General features: G+C 57.9%; 1 protein-coding gene across 1 annotated transcript; it reads right to left on the bottom strand.

Moving 5' to 3' along the window:
- Positions 1-81: 81 nt before the first annotated feature.
- On the bottom strand, positions 82-24,422 carry PPP1R10 (protein phosphatase 1 regulatory subunit 10; the record flags this gene model as incomplete). The annotated part of the gene is given in 23 exon segments (XM_082076688.1): positions 82-161; positions 163-233; positions 235-318; positions 321-484; positions 1,369-1,467; positions 2,193-2,295; positions 3,353-3,535; positions 3,652-3,727; positions 7,009-7,255; positions 9,075-9,227; positions 12,019-12,163; positions 13,685-13,785; positions 14,396-14,505; positions 16,055-16,157; positions 16,243-16,413; positions 17,816-17,893; positions 17,983-18,034; positions 19,181-19,316; positions 19,443-19,529; positions 20,146-20,264; positions 22,153-22,196; positions 23,488-24,031; positions 24,407-24,422. Coding segments are annotated over 22 exon segments (2,488 nt in total), but the record flags the coding sequence as incomplete, so codon positions are not given.
- Between the last annotated feature and the right edge of the window lie 90 nt (positions 24,423-24,512).

Below are 24,512 nucleotides of genomic sequence, written 5' to 3'. Positions count from 1 at the left end.
GGCGGGGGGGAGGGGGCGCCCACTGGCCCCTCCCAATTCGGGCCGGGCCCCCCCAGAGCCAGGGCCCCCCCCCGCATTTACCTCCAGCGTGGCCGCGGGGGTGATCGCCCGGGTGGGCTCTGCCGTGGTCGCCGGGGGGGCCGCCCCCCCCCCCGGGTGCCATTGGGGGGGCCCCCGCTGCGCCCCCCGCCCCCGCGGCACCGATACGGGGGGGGCGGCGGAGGGGGGGGGGGGGTCGGCGCCGCTGCGGCCGCGGGGCCGGTGAAAGGGGCCCCCCCCGCGCATCCCCCCGTGGTTGGGAGGGGGGGGGCCCCCCCCCCGGAGGACCCCCCGCCGCCGCCGCCGCCACCCCCCCCCGTTTCCGTGGGGTCCCAAAAGTCGCCGCCGCGTGGAGGGGGGGGGGGACCCAACATTCGGGGGCCCCCGGGGATCCCCGGGGGGGGGAGGCCGGGAGCCCCTCCCCCGCCGCCGCCGCCGTGGGGGCCTGTGGAGAGAAAACGGGGGGGTCAGGGGGGGTTTTGGGGTTCAGGGGGGTTTGGGGGAAGAGAAAACGGGGGGGTCAGGGGGGGTTTTGGGGTTCAGGGGGGTTTGGGGGAAGAGAAAACGGGGGGTCAGGGGGGTTTTGGGGTTCAGGGGGGGTTTGGGGGAAAGAGAAAATGGGGGGGTTGGGGGGTCAGGGGGTCAAGGGGGGTTTTGGGGTTCGGGGGGGTTTGGGGGAGAGAGAGAATAAGGGGGTCAAGGGGGGTTTGGGGTTCAGGGGAAGAAAATGGGGGGGCACAGGGGGGTTTTGGGGGGGTCACAGGGATTTTGGGGTTTTGGAGGGTCACAAGGATTTTGGGGTTCGGGGGTCACAAGGATTTTGGGGTTCAGGGGGGTCACAGGGACTTTGGGGGGGGTCATGGGGTTGGGGGGGTCATAGGTTTTGGGGGTCAGAAGGTTTGGGGGGGGGTCAGGGGGGTTTTGGGGGGGGTCAGGGGGTTTGAGGGGGGGTCATTGGGTTGGGGGGGGTCAGGGGTTGGGGGGGTCATAGGGTTTTGGGGGGTCAGAGGGGTTTGGGGGGGTCATTGGGTTGGGGGGGGTCATTGGGTTGGGGGGGGTCAGGGGTTCGGGGGGTCATAGGGTTTTGGGGGGGGTCATAGGGTTTGGGGGGGGGGGTCAGAGGGTTTGGGGGGGGGTCAGAGGGTTTGGGGGGTCAAGGGGTTTGGGGGGCGGTCATAGGGTTTTGGGGGTCAGGGGGTTCGGGGGGGGATCAGGGGGTTTTGGGGGGGTCATAGGGTTTGGGGAGGTCAGGGGGTTTTGGGGGGGTGAGGGGGTTTTGGGAGGGGTCAGGGGGGTTTTGGGGGGGGGTCGGGTTTTGGGGGGACTCACCGGGCAGGGGCCCCCCCGGTGGGAAATGCTGCATCCCCTTGTGTGGGGGGGCGAAGCCGTTGGCCATGGGGGGGCCGGGACCCAACAGCCCGTGTGGCACTGGGGGGGGGGACACAAAAAAAATGGGGGGTTACGGGGGGGCAGGGGACACCCTGAGACCCCCCCAAGTCCCCAAAGCAAAGGGACAGTCGCCCCTCATTGTGGGACCCCCCCCCCCAAGAGGGGACACGGTGTCCCCAGCTTGTCCCCAAATTAAGGGGACCCCATGCCCCCCGTGTCCCCACTGTCCTCAATGTCCCCCGTGTCCCCATTGTCCCCATTGTCCCCCGTGTCCCCAGTGTCCTCAATGTCCCCCATGTCCCCAATGTCCCCATTGTCCCCCATGTCCTCAATGTCCCCCGTGTCCCCATTGTCCCCCGTATCCCCCCATGCCCAACATGTCCTCAATGTCCCCCATGCCCCCCATGTCCCCATTGTCCCCCAATGTCCCCCATGTCCCCTGTGCCCTCAATGTCCCCCGTGTCCCCCATGCCCCCATTGTCCCCCAATGTCCCCCGTGCCCTCAATGTCCCCCGTGTCCCCACTGTCCCCCATGTCCTCAATGTCCCCCGTGTCCCCATTGTCCCCCAATGTCCCCTGTGTCCCCATTGTCCCCCGTGTCCCCATTGCCCCCCATGTCCCCAGTGTCCCCACTGCCCCCCATGTCCCCAGTGTCCCCATTGTCCCCCAATGCCCCCCGTGTCCCCATTGCCCCCCATGCCCTCAATGTCCCCACTGTCCCCCATGTCCCCATGTCCCCATGTCCCCACTGTCCCCTCCCTCACCTCCGGGCGCGGGTCCCTGCAGGTTCCCCAGCAGGTGTTTGATCTTCTCGGAGTAGTCGGGCTGTTTGAGCAGCTCCTCGGCCTTGTGGGGGCTGGGCCCCCCCTGGACGGGGACGGCACGGGGACGTGAGGGACGGGGACACGGGGACGCGGGGACGCGGGACGGGGTCACCCCGGCCCCCCCGGGTCACCCCCCTGCGCCGCCACCGCCCCCCCGGGTCGCCACGATGGGGGGGCTGCGATGGGTTTTGGGGGGGTCTGTACTGGTTGGGGGTCAGTGATGGGGTGGGGGGGGCTGTGATGGGTTTTGGGGGTCAGTGGTGGGGTGGGGGGGTCTATACTGGGGTGGGGGGGCTGTGATGGGGTGGGGGGGTCAGTGGTGGGGTGGGGGGGTCTATACTGGGGTGGGGGTCAGTGATGGGGTGGGGGGCTGGGATGGGTTTTGGGGCATATACTGGGGTAGGGGGGTCAGTGATGGGGTGGGGGGGCTGTACTGGGTTTTGGGGGGGGTCTGTGATGGGGTGGGGGGGGCTGTGATGGGGTGGGGGTCAGTGATGGGGTGGGGGTCAGTGATGGGGTGGGGGTCAGTGATGGGGTGGGGGGGGCTGTACTGGGGTGGGGGGCTGTACTGGGTTTTGGGGGGGGGGGCTGTGATGGGGGGGGCTGTGATGGGGGGGGGCTGAGATGGGGGGGGCTGGGATGGGGGGGGCTGGGATGGGGTGGGGGGGGCTGTGATGGGTTTTGGGGGTCAGTGGTGGGGTGGGGGGGCTGTGATGGGGTGGGGGGGGCTGTGATGGGGTGGGGGGTCTATACTGGGTGGGGGGGCTGTGCTGGGTTTTGGGGGGGTCTGTACTGCGTTTTGGGGGGGTCTGTACTGGTTGGGGGTTCTATACTGGGGTGGGGGGGGGCTGTGATGGGGTGGGGGGGGGCTGTGATGGGTGGGGGGCGAGCTGTACTGGGTTTGGGGTGTCAGTGCCGTTTTGGGGGGGTCTATACTGGCTTGGGGGGTCCATGCTGGGTTTGGGGTGTCAGTGCCGGTTTGGGGTGTCAGTGCTGTTTTGGGGGGGCCGTTACCATGATGGAGCTGAGGATGTACTGGGTTGGGGGGGGGGTGTCAGTGCTGTTTTGGGGTGTCAGTGCGGTTTTGGGGGGGCCGTTACCATGATGGAGCTGAGGATGTCCTGCATGTTGATGGGGCCGGGGCCGGCGGGGCCGGGGGGGTTGCCCTTGCCCCCCCCCACGCTGCCCATCAGGTTGGCCAGCACGGGCGGCAGTTTGGAGCCGCCGGGGTCGGGGGACGCGGCGCCGCCGGGATCCGCCGCCGCCTCCTCGCCGGAGCCGTCCTGGGGGGGCACAGAGACGGGGGGTGGGGGGTTGGGGGGGCTGCGCTATGGGGTGGGGGGGGGGGGGATCTGGTTTGGGGGGGGGCGGCGGCGCCCGGCGTGACGTCAGCGCTTACCTCGTCCAGCGGGATCAACTTGGGGGGCAGCGGCTCGTAGGGCTCGGGATCGGGCTCGTGGGGGCTGTCGGGGACGCTGCGGAGGGGGGGTGGGCGGGTCAGTGGATCCCCAAGAGATCCCGATGGATCACAAGAGGGGAGCCCAAGGGATCCCGGGTCACCCCTGATACGCAGGAGCCCCAGGGATCCTGGGTTAAGCCCTGAGATTCAGGATCCTGTGTCACCCCCCAGACTCGGGATCTCTGGGGATCCTGTGCCACCCCCAAGACTCAGGATCCCTAGAGATCCTGTGTCATCCAAGACTCGGGATCCCCAGGGATCTTGTGTCGCCCCCAAGACTCGGGATCCCCAGGGATCCTGGGTTAAGCCCTGAGATTCAGGATCCTCTGTCACCCCTGAGACTCGTGATCTCTGGGGATCCCCTGTCACCCCCGAGACTTGGGATCCTCAGGGATCCTGTGTCACCCCCGAGACTCGGGATCTCTGGGGATCCCGTGTCACCCCCAAGACTTGGGATCCTCAAGGATTCTGTGTCACCCCTGAGACTCGGGATCTCTGGGGATCCCCTGTCACCCATGAGACTTGGGATCTCTGGGGATCCTGTGCCACCCCCAAGACTCAGGATCCCGAGAGATCCGGTGTCATCCAAGACTCGGGATCCCCAGGGATCCTGGGTTAAGCCCTGAGATTCAGGATCCTGTGTCACCCCCGAGACTTGGGATCCCCAGGGATCCTGTGTCACCCCCGAGACTTGGGATCCCTAGAGATCCCATGTCATCCAAGACTCAGGATCCCCGGGGATCTTGTGTCACCCCCAAGACTTGGGATCCCCAGGGATCCTGGGTCATCTGAGACTCGGGATCCCCAGGGATCCTGTGTCACCCCCAGACTCGGGATCCCCAGGGATCCTGTGTCACCCCCAAAAATCTCAGGGATGCCGTTTCCCCCAAGACTGGATCCTCAGGGATCCCGTGTGTCCCCCCAGGACCCCCGATCCTTAGGGATCCTGTCTCCCCCAGGAGATGATCCCCAGAGATCCTGTGTTTTCCCCCCAAGACTCTGGATCCCCAGAGATCCTGGCCCCCCCCACCAAGACTCTCGATCTTCTGGGATCCTGTGTCTTCCCTGCAAAAGACTCAGGATCCTCATGGACCCCCCAGGTTGCTCCTGCAGGCACCAGATCCTTGGGGATCCCCTGGGGGAATCCGCTCCCCAAACAGGACAGAAAGTGGGAGGGTTCAGCCACCCCCGGCAAGCAGAGGGGGGATCCCCTGCTCCTAAGAGCATGAGTGATCCCATGGGATCCGCTCACCTCTCCTTGCACAGGAAGATCTCCTGCTGGAGCCCCACTACCCAGAAAGGCACAGAAATGGGAGGATTCAGCCCCCCCCCCCCCCCCCAAAACAGAGGGGGAATCCCATGCTCCCAATATAATGAGTGATCCCTTGGGATCCACTCCCCTCTCCTTAGACAGGAAGATCTCCTGCACGATCCCCACTTCCCAAAGGGGTGGAAATAGGGGGATTAACCCCCCCCACCCCCCAAGCAGACAAATGATCCCTTGGGATCCGTTCACGTCCCATCACACAGGAAGATCTCCTGCAGGATCCTCCCCACTAAGGGATCCCCACTTCCCAGAAGGGTGGAATTAGGGGGATTCATCCCACTCCCCCCAACAGAAAGGGGATTCCCTGCTCCCAACATCACAAGTGATCCCTCGGGATCGTCTCAGCTCTCCTTGGACAGGAAGATCTCCTGCAGGATCCCCCCGCCAAGGGATCCACTCCCCAAAAAGGGCCAGAAATAGGTGGACTAACCACCCCCACCCCCCAGCAGACAATTGATCCCTTGGGATCCACTCACCTCTCCTTGGACAGGAAGATCTCCTGCAGGATCCCGCCCACCCCACAGGAACCCCACTTCCCAAAGGGGTGGAAATAGGGGGATTAACCCCCCCACACCCCCCAAGCAGCCAAACGATCCCTCGGGATCCGCTCACCTCTCCTCGCACAGGAAGATCTCCCACAGGATCCCCCCACCAAGGGATCCACTCCCCAAAAAGGGCCAGAAACAGGGGGATTCAGACCCCCCCGTCCCCAAGCAGAGGGTGGATCTCTGTGCGATCTTGTGGTCATCTCCTGCTCCCAATATCACAAGCGATCCCTTGGGATCCACTCACCTCTCATCGCACAGGAAGATCTCCCACAGGATCCCCACTTCCCAAAAGGGTGGAATTAGGGGGATTCATCCCACTCCCCCCAACAGAAAGGGGATTCCCTGCTCCCAATATCACAAGTGATCCCTTGAGATCCACTCACCTCTCTTATCACAGGATGATCCCACAGGATCCCCACTTCCCAAAGGGGTGGAAATAGGGGGAATTAACCCCCCCGGCTCCCCAAAGAGCCAAAGGATCCCTGGGATCCGCTCACCTCTCCTTGCACAGGAAGATTGCCCACAGGATCCCCCCACCAAGGGATCCACTCCCCAAAAAGGACCAGAAATAGGTGGATTAACCCCCCCCCGCCCCCAAAACAGCCAAAGGATCCCTCGGGATCCGCTCACCTCTCCTTGGACAGGAAGATCTCCTGCAGGATCCCCCCGCCAAGGGATCCACTCTCCAAAACGGACACAAAATGGGAGGATTCAGACCAACCCTCCCCAGAGTGGGGATCCCCTGCTCCCAATATCACAAGCGATCCCTTGGGATCCACTCACCTCTCCTTGCATGAGAATGTCTCCCACAGGATCCCCCGTCAAGGGATCCACTCCCCAAAAGGGACCACCCCGAAGCAAAGGGTGGATCCCCCGCTCCCAATATCACAAGCGATCCCTTGGGATCCACTCACCTCTTCTTGCACAGGAAGATCTCCTGCAGAATCCCCCACCCCGCAGGGATCCCCACCTCTCAAAGGGGTGGAAATAGGGGGAATTAACCCCCCCGGCTCCCCAAAGAGCCAAACGATCCCCTGGGATCCACTCACCTCTCCTTGGACAGGAAGATCGCCCACAGGATCCCCCCACCAAGGGACCCACTCCCCAAAAAGGGCCAGAAATAGGTCGATTAAACCCAAGCAGACCACTGATCCCTTGGGATCCACTCACCTCTCATCACACAGGAAGATCTCCCACAGGATCCCCACTTCCCAGAGGGGTGGAAATAGGGGGAATTAAGCCCCCCAGTTCCCCAAGCAGCCAAACGATCCCTGGGATCCGCTCACCTCTCCTTGGACAGGAAGATCGCCCACAGGATCCCCCCACCAAGGGATCCACTCCCCAAAAAGGACCAGAAATAGGTGGATTAACCCCCCCCCCCCGCCCCCAAAACAGCCAAAGGATCCCTCGGGATCCGCTCACCTCTCCTTGGACAGGAAGATCTCCTGCAGGATCCCCTTCTCGCGCTCGGCCTGCGTGAAGCGCTCGCGGCTGCCGCTGCCGGGGGGCACGAGGGGCGGGGGCAGCGCCAGCGCCCGGGGGGGGCTCCAGGGCACCTTCTCCTCCATGCTGTCGTGGCTCAGGCGCCGCGCCGTCTCAAAGGCCTCGCGGTCCTTGAGCAGCTCCCGCTTGGCCGCCTCCCCAAAGTCCTTGATCTTGTTCACGTTCACTGCGGGGACACGGGGGGGGGGGAACCCCCAAAATTAGAGGCACCGCGAAACATGGCGGGGGGGGAATCCCAAAGAATAGAGGTACCCCGACACATGGGGGGCACCCCAACACCCGGGGGTCAACACAAAAGCCAGGGGATACAGGGAGGGGAGTGCAGCTTCACCCCAAAACATGGGGGGAGTCACCCGAAAACATGGGGGGAGTCACCCCAAAACATGGGGGGAGTCACCCTGAAAACATGGGGGGAGTCACCCCAAAACATAGGGGGGGTCGGGTCACCCCAGGAGGGGACACGGGGGGGACATGGCGGGGGACAGGAGGGGATATGGGGGGACACAAGGGCGACAGGAGGGGATATGGGGGGACAGGAGGGGATATGGGGGTACATGGGGGGACAGGAGGGGATATGGGGGTACATGGGGGGACACGAGGGGATATGGGGGGGACAGGAGGGGATATGGGGGTACATGGGGGGACAGGAGGGGATATGGGGGTACATGGGGGGACACGAGGGGATATGGGGGGGACAGGAGGGGATATGGGGGTACATGGGGGGACACGAGGGGATATGGGGGGGGGCCAGGAGGGGATATGGGGGGGACAGGAGGGGATATGGGGGGGACAGGAGGGGACATGGGGGGGATATTGGGGACACGGGGGGGATATTGGGGACACAAAGGGACATGGGGGGACACAAAGGGACATGGGGGGAACATGGGGGGACACAAAGGGACATGGGGGGAACATGGGGGGACACAAAGGGACATGGGGGGACACGGCGGGGACAGGAGGGGCTACGGGGGGACACGGCGGGGACATGGTGGGGACAGGAGTGAATATGGGGGGGTATGGGGGGACACGGGGGGACACGGCGGGGACATGAGTGGATATGGGGGTACATGGGGGGATATGGGGGGAAACCAGGGGATATGGGGGGATATGAGGGGACACCAGGGGATATGGGGGGGACACAGGGGGACAGGAGGGGACATGGGGGGGATATGGAGGGGATATGGAGGGACAGGAGGGGACACGGGAGGATATGGGGGGACACAGGGGGGACACAGGGGGGACAGGAGGGGCTATGAGGGGACACGGGGGAACATGAGGGGTTATGGGGGGACACGGAGGGACATGAGGGGATACAGGGGGACACTGGGGGATACGGGGGGGACACTGGGGGACATCGGGGGACACGGAGGGGACGGGGGGGGGATATTGGGGGACACGGGGAGCTACGGGGGGACACGGCGGGGATATGGGGGGACACGAGGGGGGACACGGGGGGGGACACTAGGGGATATGGGCGGACATCGAGGGGATATGGGGGGACAGGAGGGGACATGGGGGTACATGGGGGGGATATGGGGGGACACGGGGGGACATGGGGGGACACGGGGGGACACGGGGGGACACGGGGGGACACGGGGGGACACGGGGGTGACATGAGGGGATATGGGGGGGACACAGGGGGATATGGAGGGACATGGGGGGGATATGGGGGGACACTGGGGGACACGGGGGGGATATGGGGGGACATGGAGGGGATATAGGGGGACATGGAGGGGACACGGGTGGGACAGGAGGGGACACGGGGGGGACAGGAGGGGACACGGGGGGGACAGGAGGGGACACGGCGGGGAGAGGACGGGACACGGGGGGACACGAGGGGATACAAGGGGACACGGGGGGATATGGGGGACACGGGGGGATACGAGGGGACACGGGGGGATACGAGGGGACACGGGGGGATACGAGGGGACACGGGGGGACCCGGGGGGTACCCGGGGGGTACCCGGGGGGGACATTGTCCCCACCTCTCTCGGTCTCGTCCAGCTCGAAGTAGAAATACTCGCGCAGCCTGTTCTCCTCGGGCCAGCTGACGGTTTTGCGCTTGCGGCTCCTCTTGGCGGCCGGGCCGCCCTCCGGCCCCTCCCCCGCCTGGGGCTCCCCGGGCGCCGCCGCCGAGCCTGGGGACAACGGGACAATGGGGACAAGGGGGGTCAGGGGGAGGATGGACCCCCCGAGTGGGGCCTGAACCCCCTAAGTGGGAATTGACCCCCTCAAATGGGACCTAAACCCCCTAAGTGGGACCTAAACCCCCTAAGTGGGACCTAAACCCCCTCAAGTGGGACCTAAACCCCCGAAATGGGAATTGACCCCCTCAAATGGGACCTGAACCCCCTCAAATGGGGCCTGAACCCCCTCAAATGGGGCCTGAACCCCCAAAATGGGAATTGACCCCCTCAAATGGGACCTAAACCCACTCAAATGGGACCTAAACCCACTCGAGTGGGACCTAAACCCCCTCAAATGGGACCTAAACCCCCTCAAATGGGACCTAAACCCCCTCAAATGGGACCTAAACCCACTCAAGTGAGACCTAAATCCACTCAAATGGGACCTAAACCCACTCAAATGGGACCTAAACCCACTCAAATGGGACCTAAACCCACTCAAATGGGACCTAAACCCACTCGAGTGGGACCTAAACCCCCTCAAATGGGACCTAAACCCCCTCAAATGGGACCTAAACCCACTCAAGTGGGACCTAAACCCACTCAAATGGGACCTAAACCCACTCAAGTGTGACCTAAACCCCCTCAAATGGGACCTGAACCCACTCAAATGGGACCTAAACCCACTCAAATGGGACCTAAACCCCCAAAATGGGATCTAAATCCACTCAAATGGGACCTAAACCCCCTCAAATGGGACCTGAACCCCCTCAAATGGGACCTGAACCCCCTCAAATGGGACCTGAACCCCCAAAATGGGAATTGACCCCCTCAAATGGGACCTAAACCCCCTCAAGTGGGACCTAAACCCCCTCAAGTGGGACCTAAACCCCCTCAAATGGGACCTAAACCCCCAAAATGGGATCTAAACCCCCTCAAATGGGACCTAAACCCACTCAAATGGGACCTAAACCCCCAAAATGGGATCTAAACCCCCTCAAATGGGACCTAAACCCCCAAAATGGGATCTAAACCCCCTCAAATGGGACCTAAACCCCCAAAATGGGATCTAAACCCCCTCAAATGGGACCTAAACCCACTCAAATGGGACCTAAACCCCCAAAATGGGAATTAAACCCCCTCAAATGGGAATTAAACCCCCTAAATGGGACCTAAATCCACTCAAATGGGACCTAAACCCCCTCAAATTGGACCTAAACCCCCTCAAATGGGACCTGAACCCACTCGAATGGGACCAAACCCACTCGAATGGGACCTGAACCCACTCAAGTGGGACCTAAACCCACTCAAGTGGGACCTCAACCCCAAAAATGGGACCTAAACCCACTCGAATGGGACCTAAACCCCCTCTAATGGGACCTAAACCCACTCGAATGGGACCTAAACCCACTCGAATGGGACCTAAACCCACTCGAATGGGACCTAAAACCACTCGAATGGGACCTAAAACCCCCAAAATGGGATCTAAATCCACTCAAATGGGATCTAAACCCCCAAAATGGGATCTAAACCCCTCAAATGGGACCTAAACCCACTCGAATGGGACCTAAACCCCCAAAATGGGAATTAAACCCCCTCAAATGGGAATTAAACCCCCTAAATGGGACCTAAATCCACTCAAATGGGACCTAAACCCCCTCAAATGGGACCTAAACCCCCTCGAATGGGACCTAAACCCCCTCGAATGGGACCTAAACCCACTCGAATGGGACCTAAACCCACTCAAATGGGACCTGAACCCCCTCAAATGGGACCTGAACCCACTCAAGTGGGACCTAAACCCACTCGAATGGGACCTAAACCCACTCGAATGGGACCTAAATCCACTCGAATGGGACCTAAATCCACTCGAATGGGACCTAAATCCACTCGAATGGGACCTGAATCCACTCGAATGGGACCTGAAACCCCTCGAATGGGACCTAAACCCCCTCAAATGGGACCTAAATCCACTCAAGTGGGACCTAAACCCACTCAAATGGGACCTAAACCCCCAAAATGGGACCTAAACCCCCTCAAATGGGACCTAAACCCACTCGAATGGGACCTAAATCCACTCAAATGGGACCTAAACCCACTCAAATGGGACCTGAACCCCCTCAAATGGGAATTAACCCCCCAAAATGGGATTTAAGACCCCAAGGTGGGATTTAAGCCTCCTCAAATGTGGTTTAAACCCCTCCAAGGTGAGATTTAACCCCCCAAGATGGGATTTAATGGTCCCAAGGTGGGATTTAACCCCATAAGATGGGATTTAATGATCCCAAAGTGGGTTTTAACCCCCTAAGATGGGATTTAATGGTCCCAAAGTGGGATTTAAGCCCATAAGATGGGATTTAATGGTCCCAAAGTGGGTTTTAACCCCTCAAGATGGGATTTAATGGTCCCAAAGTGGGTTTTAACCCCCTAAGATGGGATTTAATGGTCCCAAAGTGGGTTTTAATCCCTCAAAATGGGACTGAACCCCCCCCAAATGGGACTGAAACCCCCTGCAAGGTGGGATTTAATGGTCCCAAAGTGGGTTTTAACCCCTCAAGATGGGACTGAACCCCCCAAAATGGGCCTGAACCCCCCCAGAATAGGACCGAACCACCCCAAGGTGGGACTGAATCCCCCAAAAGGGGACTGAACCCCCCCAGAATGGGCCTGAACCCCCAAAGGTGGGACTGAACCCCCAAAGGTGGGACTGAACCCCCCAAAAGGGGACTGAACCCCCCCAAACTGGGCCTGAACCCCCCCAAACTGGGCCTGAACCCCCCCAGAATGGGCCCGAGCCCCTCACCGGCGTCCATGGGCTCCAGCACCTCGACGGGGGGCACGGGGGTCCCCGGGCGCTCCCCGTCGGGGCCCTCGGGCGCGTTGGGCTCCGGGGACGCGGGTTTGGGGGCCGAGGCCTCGGGCAGCGACTTCCCCTCAAATGGGCTGGGCTGGGGAAATAATGGGGTGAAATGGGGTGAAATGGGGGGCTGGCAGCCCAAGGGGACACAAGGGGACATAAAGGGACCCAAAAGGGGATCAACGGGACCAAAAGGGGCTCAACGGGACCCAAAAGGGACCAAAAAGGGACCCCAAAGGGACCCAAAAGGACCAAAAAGGGACCCAAAAGGACCAAAAAGGGACCCAAAAGGACCTCAAGGGGACACAAAGGGACACAAAGGGACCCCAAAAGGGACCCCAAAAGGGAGACAATGGGACCCCAAAAGGGACCACAAAGGGACCAAAAAAGACCCCAAGGGACCCCAAAAGGGACACAAAGGGACCCCAAAAGGGACACAAAGGGACCCCAAAAGGGACACAAAGGGACCCCAAAAGGGACCCCAAAGAGACCAAAAGGGACCTAAAAGGACCCAAAGGGACCCCAAAGGGACCTCAAAGGGACCAAAAAGGACCCCAAGGGACCCCAAAAGAGACACAAAGGGACCAAAAGGGAGACAACGGGACCTCAAAGGGACCTCAAAGGGACACAAGGGGACACTAAAGGGACCCCAAAGGGACCCCAAAGGGACCCCAAAGGGACACAAAGGGACACAAAGGGACACAAAGGGACACAAAGGGACACAAAGGGACACAAAGGGACACAAAGGGACCTCAAAGGGACCTCAAAGGGACCCCAAAAGGGACTCAAGGAACCCCAAAAGGACTCAAAGGGACCTCAAAAGGACTCAAAGGGACCTCAAAAGGACTCAAAGGGACCTCAAAAGGGACCCAATGAAACCCCAAAGGGACCTCAAAAGGACCCAAAGGGACCTAAAAGGACCAAAAGGGACCCCAGAGGGACCCAAAAAGGACCCTAGGAACCCCAAAAGGACTCAAAGGGACCCAAAGGGACTCAAGGAACCCCAAAAGGACTCAAAGGGACCCCAAGAGGGACCCCAGAGGGGAGACAAAGGGACCCCAAGGGACCCCAAAAGGACCCCAAGGGACCCCAGAGGGACCCCAGGAACCCCAAAAGGACTCAAAGGGACCCCAGAGAGACCCAAAGGGACCCCAAGGGACCCCAGAGGGACCCCAAAAGGGCCCAATGGGACCCCAGAAGGACCCAAAAGGGACACAAAGGGACTCAAAGGGACCCCAAGGGACCCCAAAAAGACCCAAAAGGGACCCAAAGGGACTCAAGGAACCCCAAAAGGACTCAAAGGGACCCCAAAAGGGACCCCAGAGGGGAGACAAAGGGACCCCAAGGGACCCCAAAAGGACCCCAAGGGACCCCAGAGGGACCCCAAAAGGACTCAAAGGGACCCCAGAGGGACCCAAAGGGACCCCAAGGGACCCCAAAAGGGCCCAATGGGACCCCAGAAGGACCCAAAAGGGACACAAAGGGACTCAAAGGGACCCCAAAGGACCCCAAAAGGACTCAAAGGGACCCCAGATGGACCCAAAAGGGACACAAAGGGACCCCAAAAGGGACCCCAAAAGGGACCCCAAAAGGGACGTGGGGCTCCGCTCACCTTGGTGGCCGTTGGGGACAAGACTTTCTTCTTCTTCTTGATTTTGATGCCGGGGATGGGGGCGGAGTTGAGGGCGTCGAGGAAGCCGAGGCCTTCCATGGCTGGGGAGCAATGGGGTGAGCCCCAAACTGACCCAAAACCGCCCAAACTGACCCCAAAAACTGACCCCAAACCACCCAAAGTGACCCAAAACCACCCAAACTGACCCCAAACCACCCAAACTGACCCCAAACCACCCAAACTGACCCCAAACCACCCAAAGCGGCCCCAAAACCACCCAAAGCGGCCCCAAAAAGGCACAAGTGTCCACCCAAAACCATCCAAACTATCACCAAAACCACCCAAAGTGGCCCCAAAACCACCCAGAGGGGCCCCAAAGCCACCCAAAGTGGCCCCAAAAGGCACAAGTGTCCACCCAAAACCACCCAAAGTGGCCCCAAAAATGACCCAAAGTGGCCCCAAAACCACCCAAAGTGGCCCCAAAGCCACGTCACAGTGTCCCCGATGTGTCCCTAGAGTGTCCCCAAAAGAGCCCCCAATTGTCCCCAAACAGCACCCAAAGTGTCCCCACAGTGTCCCCAAAAGGGCACCTGGTTATCCCCCAAATCCCCAAAAAAGCACCTAAAGTGTCCCCAAAGTGTCCCCAAAGTGTCCCCAAAGTGTCCCCAAAGTGTCCCCAAAGTGTCCCCAAAGTGTCCCCATGTGACTCACGCTGGGGCGGGATGATCTTGACCTTGATCTCCTTGGCGGCGTTGGGCGCCGTGTTGAGCGGTTTGTATTTCTTCTCGGCGGGGGGGGCGTCCCCGGCCAGGGACGAGACGCTGGGGGGGGACACGTCACAACCGGCCCAAAAGTGACCCCAAAAGTGGCCCCACACCCCAAAAGTGGGACCAACAGTGTCCCCAGAGCCCAAAAGTGGGACCCAAAGTGGCCCCAGAGCCCAAAAGTGGGACCAAAAGGGTCCCCAGAGGCCAAAAGTGGGACCCAAAGTGTCCCCAGAGCCCAAAAGTGGGACCCAAAGGGTCCCCAGAGGCCAAAACTGGGACCCAAAGGGTCCCCAGAGCCCAAAAGTGGGACCCAAAGTGTCCCCAGAGCCCAAAAGTGGGACCCAAAGTGTCACCAAAAGTGTCCCCAGAGCCCAAAAGTGGGACCCAAAGGGTCCCCAGAGCCCAAAAGTGGGACCCAAAGTGTCCCCGGAACCCCATAAACTGTCCCCAGTCCCCCAAACCCATTCCCAAAACTGTCCTAAGGTCCCAAAACTGACCCCAAAACTGTACCCAAGTCCACAAAACTGTCCTGAGGTCCCAAAACTGACCCCAAAATGGTCCCCAAGCCCCTAAAACTGTCCTGAGGTCCCAAAACTGACCCCAAAATGGTCCCCAAGCCCCTAAAACTGTCCTAAGGTCACAAAACTGACCCCAAAACTGTCCCCAAGCCCCCAAAACTGTCCTAAGGTCCCAAAACTGACCCCAAAATGGTCCCCAAGCCCCTAAAAACTGTCCTGAGATGCCAAAACTGACCCCAAAACTGTCCCCAAGTCCACAAAACTGTCCCCAAGCTCCCAAAACTGTCCCCAAAATGGTCCCCAAGCCCCTAAAATTGTCCTAAGGTCCCAAAACTGACCCCAAAACTGTCCCCAAGCCCCCAAAACTGTCCTAAGGTCCCAAAACTGACCCCAAAATGGTCCCCAAGCCCCTAAAACTGCCCTGAGATCCCAAAACTGACCCCAAAACTGTCCCCAAGCCCCCAAAACTGTCCCCAAGCCCCCAAAACTGCCCTGAGATCCCAAAACTGACCCCAAAATGGTCCCCAAGCCCCTAAAACTGTCCTGAGATCCCAAAATTGACCCCAAAACTGTCCCCAAGCCCCTAAAATTGTCCTAAGGTCCCAAAACTGACCCCAAAATGGTCCCCAAGCCCCTAAAACTGCCCTGAGATCCCAAAACTGACCCCAAAACTGTCCCCAAGCCCCTAAAACTGTCCCCAAGCCCCCAAAACTGACCCCAAAACTGTCCCCAACCACCCAAAACTGTCCTAAGGTCCGAAAACTGTCCCCAAAACTGTCCCCAAAACTGTCCCCAAGCCCCTAAAACTGACCCCAAAATGGTCCCCAAGCCCCCAAAACTGTCCTAAGGTCCCAAAACTGTCCCCAAAACTGTCCCCAAGCCCCTAAATCTGTCCCCAAGCCCCCAAAACTGTCCCCACAACTGCCCTGAGATCCCAAAAACCGCCCCCAAAACTGCCCTGAGATCCCAAAAACCACCCCCCAACTGTCCCCAAATGTCCCCAGAACCCCAAAACTCTCCCGAAACCCCACAAACTTGTCCCCAAAACTGTCCCCAACCCCCCCAAAGTGTCCCCAGCCCCTCACTTCTGCCTCTTGATGGGCACGGGTTTCAAGTTGTATTTATCGGTGGTCGCCGACGAGTTCATTTTCTTGACGGGCGCTAACGAGGGCGTCTCCATCTCCAACCCTGTTTTGGGGTGAAAACACCATGAATAGACCCCACCCCAAAGCACGAACCCCCCAAATCCCCCCAAAGCGCCCCAAAACGGTACCGGTGGAGCGGAACTTGGCGTGACTGGGCGCTGTGGTTCGCTGGGATTTGGGTTTTTCCCGCTTCTTTTCGGGAATTTCCTCCGTTTTGGCCTCGGTTTTGGGTTCTTGGGGCTTCTCCTGAGCGGGGGTTTTGCTTTTGGTTTCCTCTTTGCGCTTTTTCTTGTCGCGTTCTGGGGGGAAAGAGGCAGGAAAAGGGTCGGGGGGTGCGCGGGGTCACATATTGGGGTTGGTACTATCCAATATATGTATGTATACAGTAAATGCAGCCACAGCCCCCTGAGAACGCCCCATCTCATGTGATGTGGGAAGCTAAGCAGGGTCGGGCCCGGTCAGTGCTTGGATGGGAGACCATGAAGCCAATGGGACCTGGGGTGGGTTAGAAGGGGGTGGTCAGTAGGTCAGAGAGGTTCTGCTGCCCCTCTGCTCTGCCCTTCGATAAAGGGTTTAGTTCAGATATTAACAGGATACACTTGGGGAACTTATATATATATAATATATGCAGCCACAGCCCCCTGAGAACGCCCCATCTCATGTGATCTGGGAAGCTAAGCAGGGTCGGCCCCGGTCAGCACTTGGATGGGAGACCAGCTGGTCCAGAGAGGTTCTCCTGCTCCTCTGCTCTGCCACTGAATAAAGGGTTTAGTTCAGATACCATCAGAATATACTTGGGGAACTCATATATACGTGTATATATATATATATGTATATAGTAAATGCAGCCACAGCACCCTGAGAACGCCCCATCTCATCTGATCTGGGAAGCTAAGCAGGGTCGGACCCGCTCAGCGCTTGGATGGGAGACCTTATATATATATATATATATATATATACATATACATAGTCATAGCACCCTGAGAATGCCTGATGTGGGAAGCTAAGCAGGGTCAGCCCCGCTCAGCACTTGGACGGGAGACCTTATAATATATATATATATATATACATAGTCATAACACCCTGGGAATGCCTGATGTGGGAAGCTAAGCAGGGTCGGCCCCGCTCAGCTCTTGGATGGGAGACCTTATATATATATATATATATACATATACACAGTCATAGCACCCTGAGAATGGCTGATGTGGGAAGCTAAGCAGGGTCGGGCCCGCTCAGCGCTTGGATGGGAGACCTTATAATATATATATATATATATATACATAGTCATAACACCCTGGGAATGCCTGATGTGGGAAGCTAAGCAGGGTCGGGCCCGCTAGTGCTTGGATGGGAGACCTTATAATATATATATATATATATATATACATAGTCATAACACCCTGGGAATGCCTGATGTGGGAAGCTAAGCAGGGTCGGGCCCGCTCAGTACTTGGATGGGAGACCTTATTATATATATATATATATATGTATATATATATACACATAGTCAGAGCACCCTGAGAATGCCTGATGTGGGAAGCTAAGCAGGGTCGGCCCCGCTCAGCACTTGGATGGGAGACCTTATATATATATACACAGCCATAGCACCTTGGCAATGCCTGATGTGGGAAGCTAAGCAGGGTCGGCCCTGCTCAGCCCTTGGATGGGAGACCAGCCCTGAGTTGCTGGGCTCTGACTCACCGGCCGGCTGCGCGCTGCTCTGCGAGCGGATGACGCCCATCCAGTCGCTGACCAGGATGGAGGCGAGACGGCGCAGCTCTGCGGGGAGAAACGGGGGGAAATGGGGTTTTTTTGGGGGGTTTGGGGGTGTTTTGGAGGGTTTTTGGGGGGGGTTTGGGGGTACTGACCTTCATCGTCGCTGGATTTGCTGAGCTGCTTCACCAGCTTGGCTGTGTTGTTCTGCAAGGATGGAGGGGGTGAGTGTGGGGGGGACAAAAGGTGCCCAAAGGGGGACAAAAGGCACCCAAAGGGGGACAAAACCCATCCTGGGGACAGAAAAGTGACCCTGAGGGGACACTAAAGCACGTTTGGGGGACTGAGAAGTCACCCTGGGGACACAAAAGGCACCTTAGGGGGCACAAAACCCCCCTGGGGACACAAAAGTCACATTGAGGGGACACAAAAGCCACACCAGAGGACACTAAAGTCACCTTGGGGGGAACAAAGACCCCTCTTGGGACACAGAAGCCACCCCAGGGGACACTAAAGTCACCTTAAGGGGCACAATGACCCCCTGGGGACACAAAAGCCACCCCAGGGGACACAAAACCCCCCTGGGGACACAAAAGTCACCTTGGGGGGACCCAAAAGCCACTCCAGAGGACATTAAAGTCACATTGGGGGACACAAAAGCCACCCCAAGGGATACTAAAGTCACCTTAGGAGGCACAAAAGCCACCCAGGGGACACAATGACCCCCCTGGGGACACAAAAGTCACCTTGGGGGACACAATGACCCCCCTGGGGACACAAAAGTCACATTGAGGGGACACTAAAGCCACCCCAAGGGACACTAAAGTCACCTTAAGGGGCACAATGACCCCTCTGGGGACACAAAAGTCACCTTGGGGGACACAAAAGCCACTCCAGAGGACATTAAAGTCACATTGGGGGACACTAAAGTCACATTGGGGGACACAAAAGCCACCCTAAGGGGCACAATGACCCCCTGGGGGACAGAAAAGCCACCCCAGGAGACACAAAAGCCACCTTGGGGGACACAATGACCCCCCTGGGGACACAAAAGTCACCTTGGGGGACACAATGACCCCCCTGGGGACACAAAAGTCACCTTGGGGGACACAATGACCCCCCTGGGGACACAAAAGCCACATTGGGGGCCACAAAACTGCCCCCGAGACAACAAAACCAAATCAACTTGGCGCCACCGAAGCCGCCGAGCGGAGCCAAAACCCCCCCTGAGCAGCCACCGAATCACCCGGGGGACCCTAAAACCACCCCGAGGGGACATTAAACACCCCGAGGGGACATTAAACACCAGGGGGGGACATTAAACACCAGGGGGGACCCCAAAAATGTCCCCACCTGCTTGAGGTGGTCGACGGTGAGCGGGAGATGCTGCAGCGTGAGCAGCAGCTGCTGCAGGAACGGGACGTTGTTGGCGGCTTTGGAGCTGGTGAGCCAGGCGTTGAGCAGCTTGTACCCCCCGATGCGGATGAACCTGCGGCCGGAGGGGGGAAAACGGGTCAAATTTGGGGAAAATAGGGCAAATTTGGGGTTCGGGGGGGGGGGAATGGTATGAAACGCCCCAAAATACCCCCCTATAAAGGACACGGGATGCTCTTACTTGACCAGGATCTCCTGCGCACGCGTCTGCAGGAGGATGTTCAGGTAGATGCAGCGACTCACCATCTTCTGCGAGTCCTTCATTAGGCTAATTAGGGGAAATGAGGGGTTAGAGGCCAAAATTGGGATTGGAAGGGGGAGCAGATGTGGCCCCAGAGGCCAAAAGTGGGACACAAAGTGTCCCCAGAGGCCAAAAGTGGGACCCAAAGTGTCCCCAGAGCCCAAAAGTGGGACCCAAAGTGGCCCCAGAGCCCAAAAGTGGGACCCAAAGTGGCCCCAGAGGCCAAAACTGGGACCCAAAGTGGCCCCAGAGCCCAAAAGTGGGAACCAAAGGGTCCCCAGAGGCCAAAAGTGGGACCCAAAGGGTCCCCAGAGGCCAAAAGTGGGACCCAAAGTGGCCCCAGAGCCCAAAAGTGGGACCCAAAGTGTCACCAAAAGTGTCCCCAGAGCCCAAAACTGGGACCCAAAGTGTCCTCAGACCCCAAAACTGGGACCCAAAGTGTCCTCAGACCCCAAAACTGGGACCCCAAGTGACCCCAGAGCCCAAAACTGGGACCCAAAGTGTCCCCAGAGCCCAAAACTGTCTCCAAAAGTGTCCCCAGACACCAAAACTGTCCCCAAACCTGGCACCAAAAGTGTCCCCAGCCCCCCCCCAAGTGTCCCCAGAGCCCGCGGTGACCCGGGGGCCGATTTTGGGGCCGAACCTGAAGATTTTGGCGATTCCCTCGGCGCTCTTGACCTCTCCATCGCGGCCCAGGAAGCAATCGAGGCCCTTCAGCAGCTCCTTGGGGTCGATGGGGCCCGAGCCCATGGCAGGAACCACCTGGGGGGGGGGCGGGAAATAGAGAGGAGGGGGGGTCAGGACAGTGGGGACACCCCGTGCCCCCCCCCGGCCACGGGCCCCCCCAAAAACCCCCCGATTTGGGACCATTTGGATACAACAGTGACGCCACGACAAGGGGGAAATCGCCCCCCAAATGGGCAAAATCGCCCCCAAAATGCAACCGGGGGGGACAAAGACCCCCCCCAGGGGTCACTGACCCCCCCCCAGGGGACACTAAAGTGTCACCGACCCCCCCCCCCCCGAGATAACAAAGTGGCCCCTGGTTGGGGTTTCATTGGTGCTGCCACCAATGGGGACAATCTGGGGGGACATTAGGGTGACAACCCCCCCCCCAGAGGAGCTGGGGGGGGGCCCAGTGCCCCCAGTTTTAATTACACCCCCCCAGTTTTAATTACACCCCCCCAGTTTTAATTACAGCCTCTAATTTTAATTATGCCCCCCCTAGATTTAATGAAACCCCCCTAGATTTAATGACACCCCTCTAGTTTTAATGACACCCCCCTAGTTTTAATGACACCCCCCCTAGATTTAATGACACCCCCCCCTAGATTTAATGACACCCCCCTCGTTTTAATGACACCCCCCTCGTTTTAATTACACCCCCCCCTAGTTTTAATTACACCCCATAGTTGAACTCCAAGGGTTAATTAACAACCCGGCGCTTAACGAGGTGACGGCGGCAAAAAGGGGGGGGGACGACGGCGCAAGATTTGGGGGTGTCACCCCCCCCCCCCCAACCCCATTAAACCCCATAATTAGCGCTTGCTATTAATTAACAGGGCGCTGATTAACGCCAATGAGCCATCAGGCCCTTGACCCAGATCCGGCCTGACCCACCAAAGCGGATTTTCCTGCTCTTGACGTCAACGGGCGGCTTAATTAGCACTAATTAAAGCTTAAGCAGGGCCTGGTTTTGCTAACGAAGGCGGAAACGACCTGGGCTTGTTATATTTTGGGGGGGGGGCACTAAAAAACACCCCAAAACATCAATATTTTGGGGCGCCCTTTTCTCCTTATGGTGAAGCCTTAACGAGCCAAAGCCTCGTTAAGCCAACCCCCCCCCCCATATTAATTAAAGGATACAAGCAGCAGAACCCCCCCAATTGGGGGGTGGGTTTTTTTTTGGGGGGGGGGGGGGGGTCGCTGAGCCCCTCTGGAAAAACACAAGAACAAGTTAAATCCGGCACAACCCCCCCAAAAATGTTCCCCCCAAACCTGAGCTTTTTAGCCCCAAAATCCTTCATTTGGTGGCTTTTTTTGGGGGGGGGGGACACCCCATTATGTCACCGCTTGGCCAAGGGGGCTGAGCCCCCCCCAATTACACCCAATTTGGGGGTTTTCCCTATTTTTGGGGGGGCACAAAGCACCAAAAACCCTCAGTTTGAAGGGGGGGGGGGCCCTAAAACACACCGACCCCCCCTCGGTGGGGGGGGGGGAAGCACCTAAGAAGCCACTTCAAGGCGTTTTTGCCCAAAACGCGCGTTTTTTTGGGGTAAAACCCACTAGTTTGGTGAGGGGGGGGTCGTGGGGACCCCGAAATGATGGGTAATGGCGGGGGGGGGGCGCAAAGGGTCCCCCCCCTCTGGGAATGCCACCACTGGCATAAAAAGGGGTTTGGCTGCGCTTTTTGGGGGAAATACGGTAAAAATGGGGCAATACGGTAAAAATAAGACAATACGGTAAAGGGATATTATCGCACTATCCAAATTAAGGTTGTTTTTAAGCAAAACGCTTCAAATTTGGGGGGTTTTGGGGGAAGGGGGGGGCACCGGGATATGGGTCGAAATCACCCAAAAGGAGCAATGGGTCCAAAAGTGGTGAAATTAATGAAAACTGGATTAAAAAAAGGGGGTTTTCATTTGCTTACCCGGCGCCTTTTGGTGCGATCAAGCGAGTTCCCCTTCGCCTGCGCTGCCAAAACGGGGCAAATTGAGACAAAAATGAGCGGTTTTGGGGCTCGGCCCCCTTAAAAACGGCTTTTTTTGGGGGGGGGGGGGGGCAGTGGTAGCATTTCCCTGTCATAATGAATTAAAGGTTGTTAATTAATTGATTGATGAGGCTGTTCCAACCACCCCCCCCACACACCCCCCAATAATAAACCACCGACACGCGAAACCAAGGGGAAAATGGCTAAAAAGTGGTAAAAATTGATAAAAATTGGGGGTTTTTAAGGGGGGGGGTGTCCCCCAAAGCAACAGGGACATTGGGGGGTGTTAAAAGGGGGGAATTTGGGGTGAATTGGGGGGGTTTTGGCACAATAAGTGCAGGGGGGGAGGGGTTTGTTGTTGCATCCAGCCGCCACCAGGCCCGGCGCCATCTTAGAAATGGGGGGAAACGGGCAAAAATGGGGCGATTTGGGGGTATTTTAAAGGGGGGGGGACACATAAAGACATAAAACAACCCCCCCCGCCCCCCCAACGCGCGCGCAGCACCTACGTTAATTAATTGATTGATTAAATCCGCGGGGGTTAATTAAAAAGGGGCTTGAGGAGCTTCCCCCCCCCCACCCCAGGGGGGGGCCCGACCTGTAAAATAAATAGCTATAAAAAAGAATTGGGAACAATTAAAAAATAAAAGGGGGAATTAATAATAATAAGCTTAATAAAGGGGGGGGGGGGCGTTTTGGCGCCACCACGTTGGGGTTTGTTTCTTATTTTGGGGTTTTTTTTGGGGGGGTGTTAAACGACCCTGATTTTGCCCTAAAATGCGGCTTTTTGGGAACTTGGGGACCTTTATTTCCACCCCCCCCCCATTAACCGCGTTTTCCACCCCCCCGACATTTTTCTGCGCAAACAATCCTAAAATGGCACCTAAAAAACATAATAAATAAATAAAGGGAAAATAAATCAATTCGCCACCGAAATCGCCCCAAATCGACGCGCCCCCCCGCAATCTTTATGTACAGATTGCTCACCCCCCCCCCCCAAAATCCCAATATCCTCCCATTATAACCCAATATCCCCCCATTATAACAAACCAAATGATTTTTGGGGGGGTTTCACCCCATTTTGGCCCCTTTTGTGGGTTTTTTGGGGGGTGGGGAGCTCGCCAAGCACCTTTTTACACAAAACCCCCCCAATTTGACGCTTTAAACCCTCAATTCACGCACTTTGGGGGCTCATTGGTCACCAATGTCTCATTTTTGGGGGATTTTTACACATTTTTCGCTGTTTTAAGGGCTGGTTGAAAATTGCCAACTTACTATCCAATATATTTTCTCGCCGAAAACGCTTCAAAGTTGGGATTTTTGCATTGGTGGGGTGATCAGAGGCCAAAAAAATCATTAATTTTAGTCATGGTTTTAAAAAGCGCAAAAAAATACCACAGCAACTTGTTTTTTTTCCCCCCTTTTTCCACCTTTTTTTGGCTTTGGCGGGCTTTTTTCCCGCCAAAAACGCTTCCTGAGGTAAAATACGCAAAAAATCGAGAAAAAAAAAAAAGTTGCTGCGCTTGCCCCCCAAAAAAAAACCTTTTGGTTTTGGTTTGGTGGGTTAATTATGTTTTTAAGTGGCGGTTTTTGTCCTTTAAAGCTTCAACGGATTCCAAGGACGGTCCCAAGGGCGGCGGCTGCGCTGGCGCTTCCACGGGTAGAAAGCCCTTTTTTTCCCTTATATTTGTATTTTGTATTTGTTTTTGTTGTATTTTGTATTGTTTTGTTGTTGTTGATGATGTTTTTTTTGTTGTATTTTGTTTTGTTTTGTTTGTTTTGTTATGTTTTCTCGTGGTTTTCTCGGCGTCTCTCAAACCTGGAGCGGGGAAAACAACAAAAAAACGACGGGCACAAAAAAAAACAAAAAAAAAAAGAAAAAAATTATAAGGAGAGAGACACGAAATGATTAGAACTCGTCAAACCCCCCGGGGAATGGTTTAAATGTTAAAAAAGTGGATAAAAAGCCGAAGGAAAACGCCCTTGGGCGTGGGGGGGGGCGGTTTTCCTCAGTTTTAAAGGGGAAGCGACGGCCCCGCAGCCCGGGAATGGGGGAAACGGCATTTTCTGCACGTAAAGGGTCGTTAAACCTGCCAAAAGGCACCCCCAGCGCCTTAAAAATGGATAAAAATAGGGGGAAATTCCCCCCCCCCCCCCCCCAAACCGCCGCCCCGCCCCGGAGCTCTTTACTCACCGCCACTCGGCCCTCAGAATGGCGGCGGCGAGCGCGGGGGCGGCTTTTATAGGCGGCCCCGCCCACCAGGCTGGCCACGCCCCCCCGCAGCGGCGCCGCGCCTGCG

The sequence above is a fragment of the Streptopelia decaocto genome (assembly GCF_964273445.1).
Source record: "Streptopelia decaocto genome assembly, contig: HAP1_SCAFFOLD_1436, whole genome shotgun sequence".
NCBI lineage: Eukaryota > Metazoa > Chordata > Aves > Columbiformes > Columbidae > Streptopelia > Streptopelia decaocto.
This window is presented reverse-complemented; position numbering and strand designations above follow the sequence as displayed.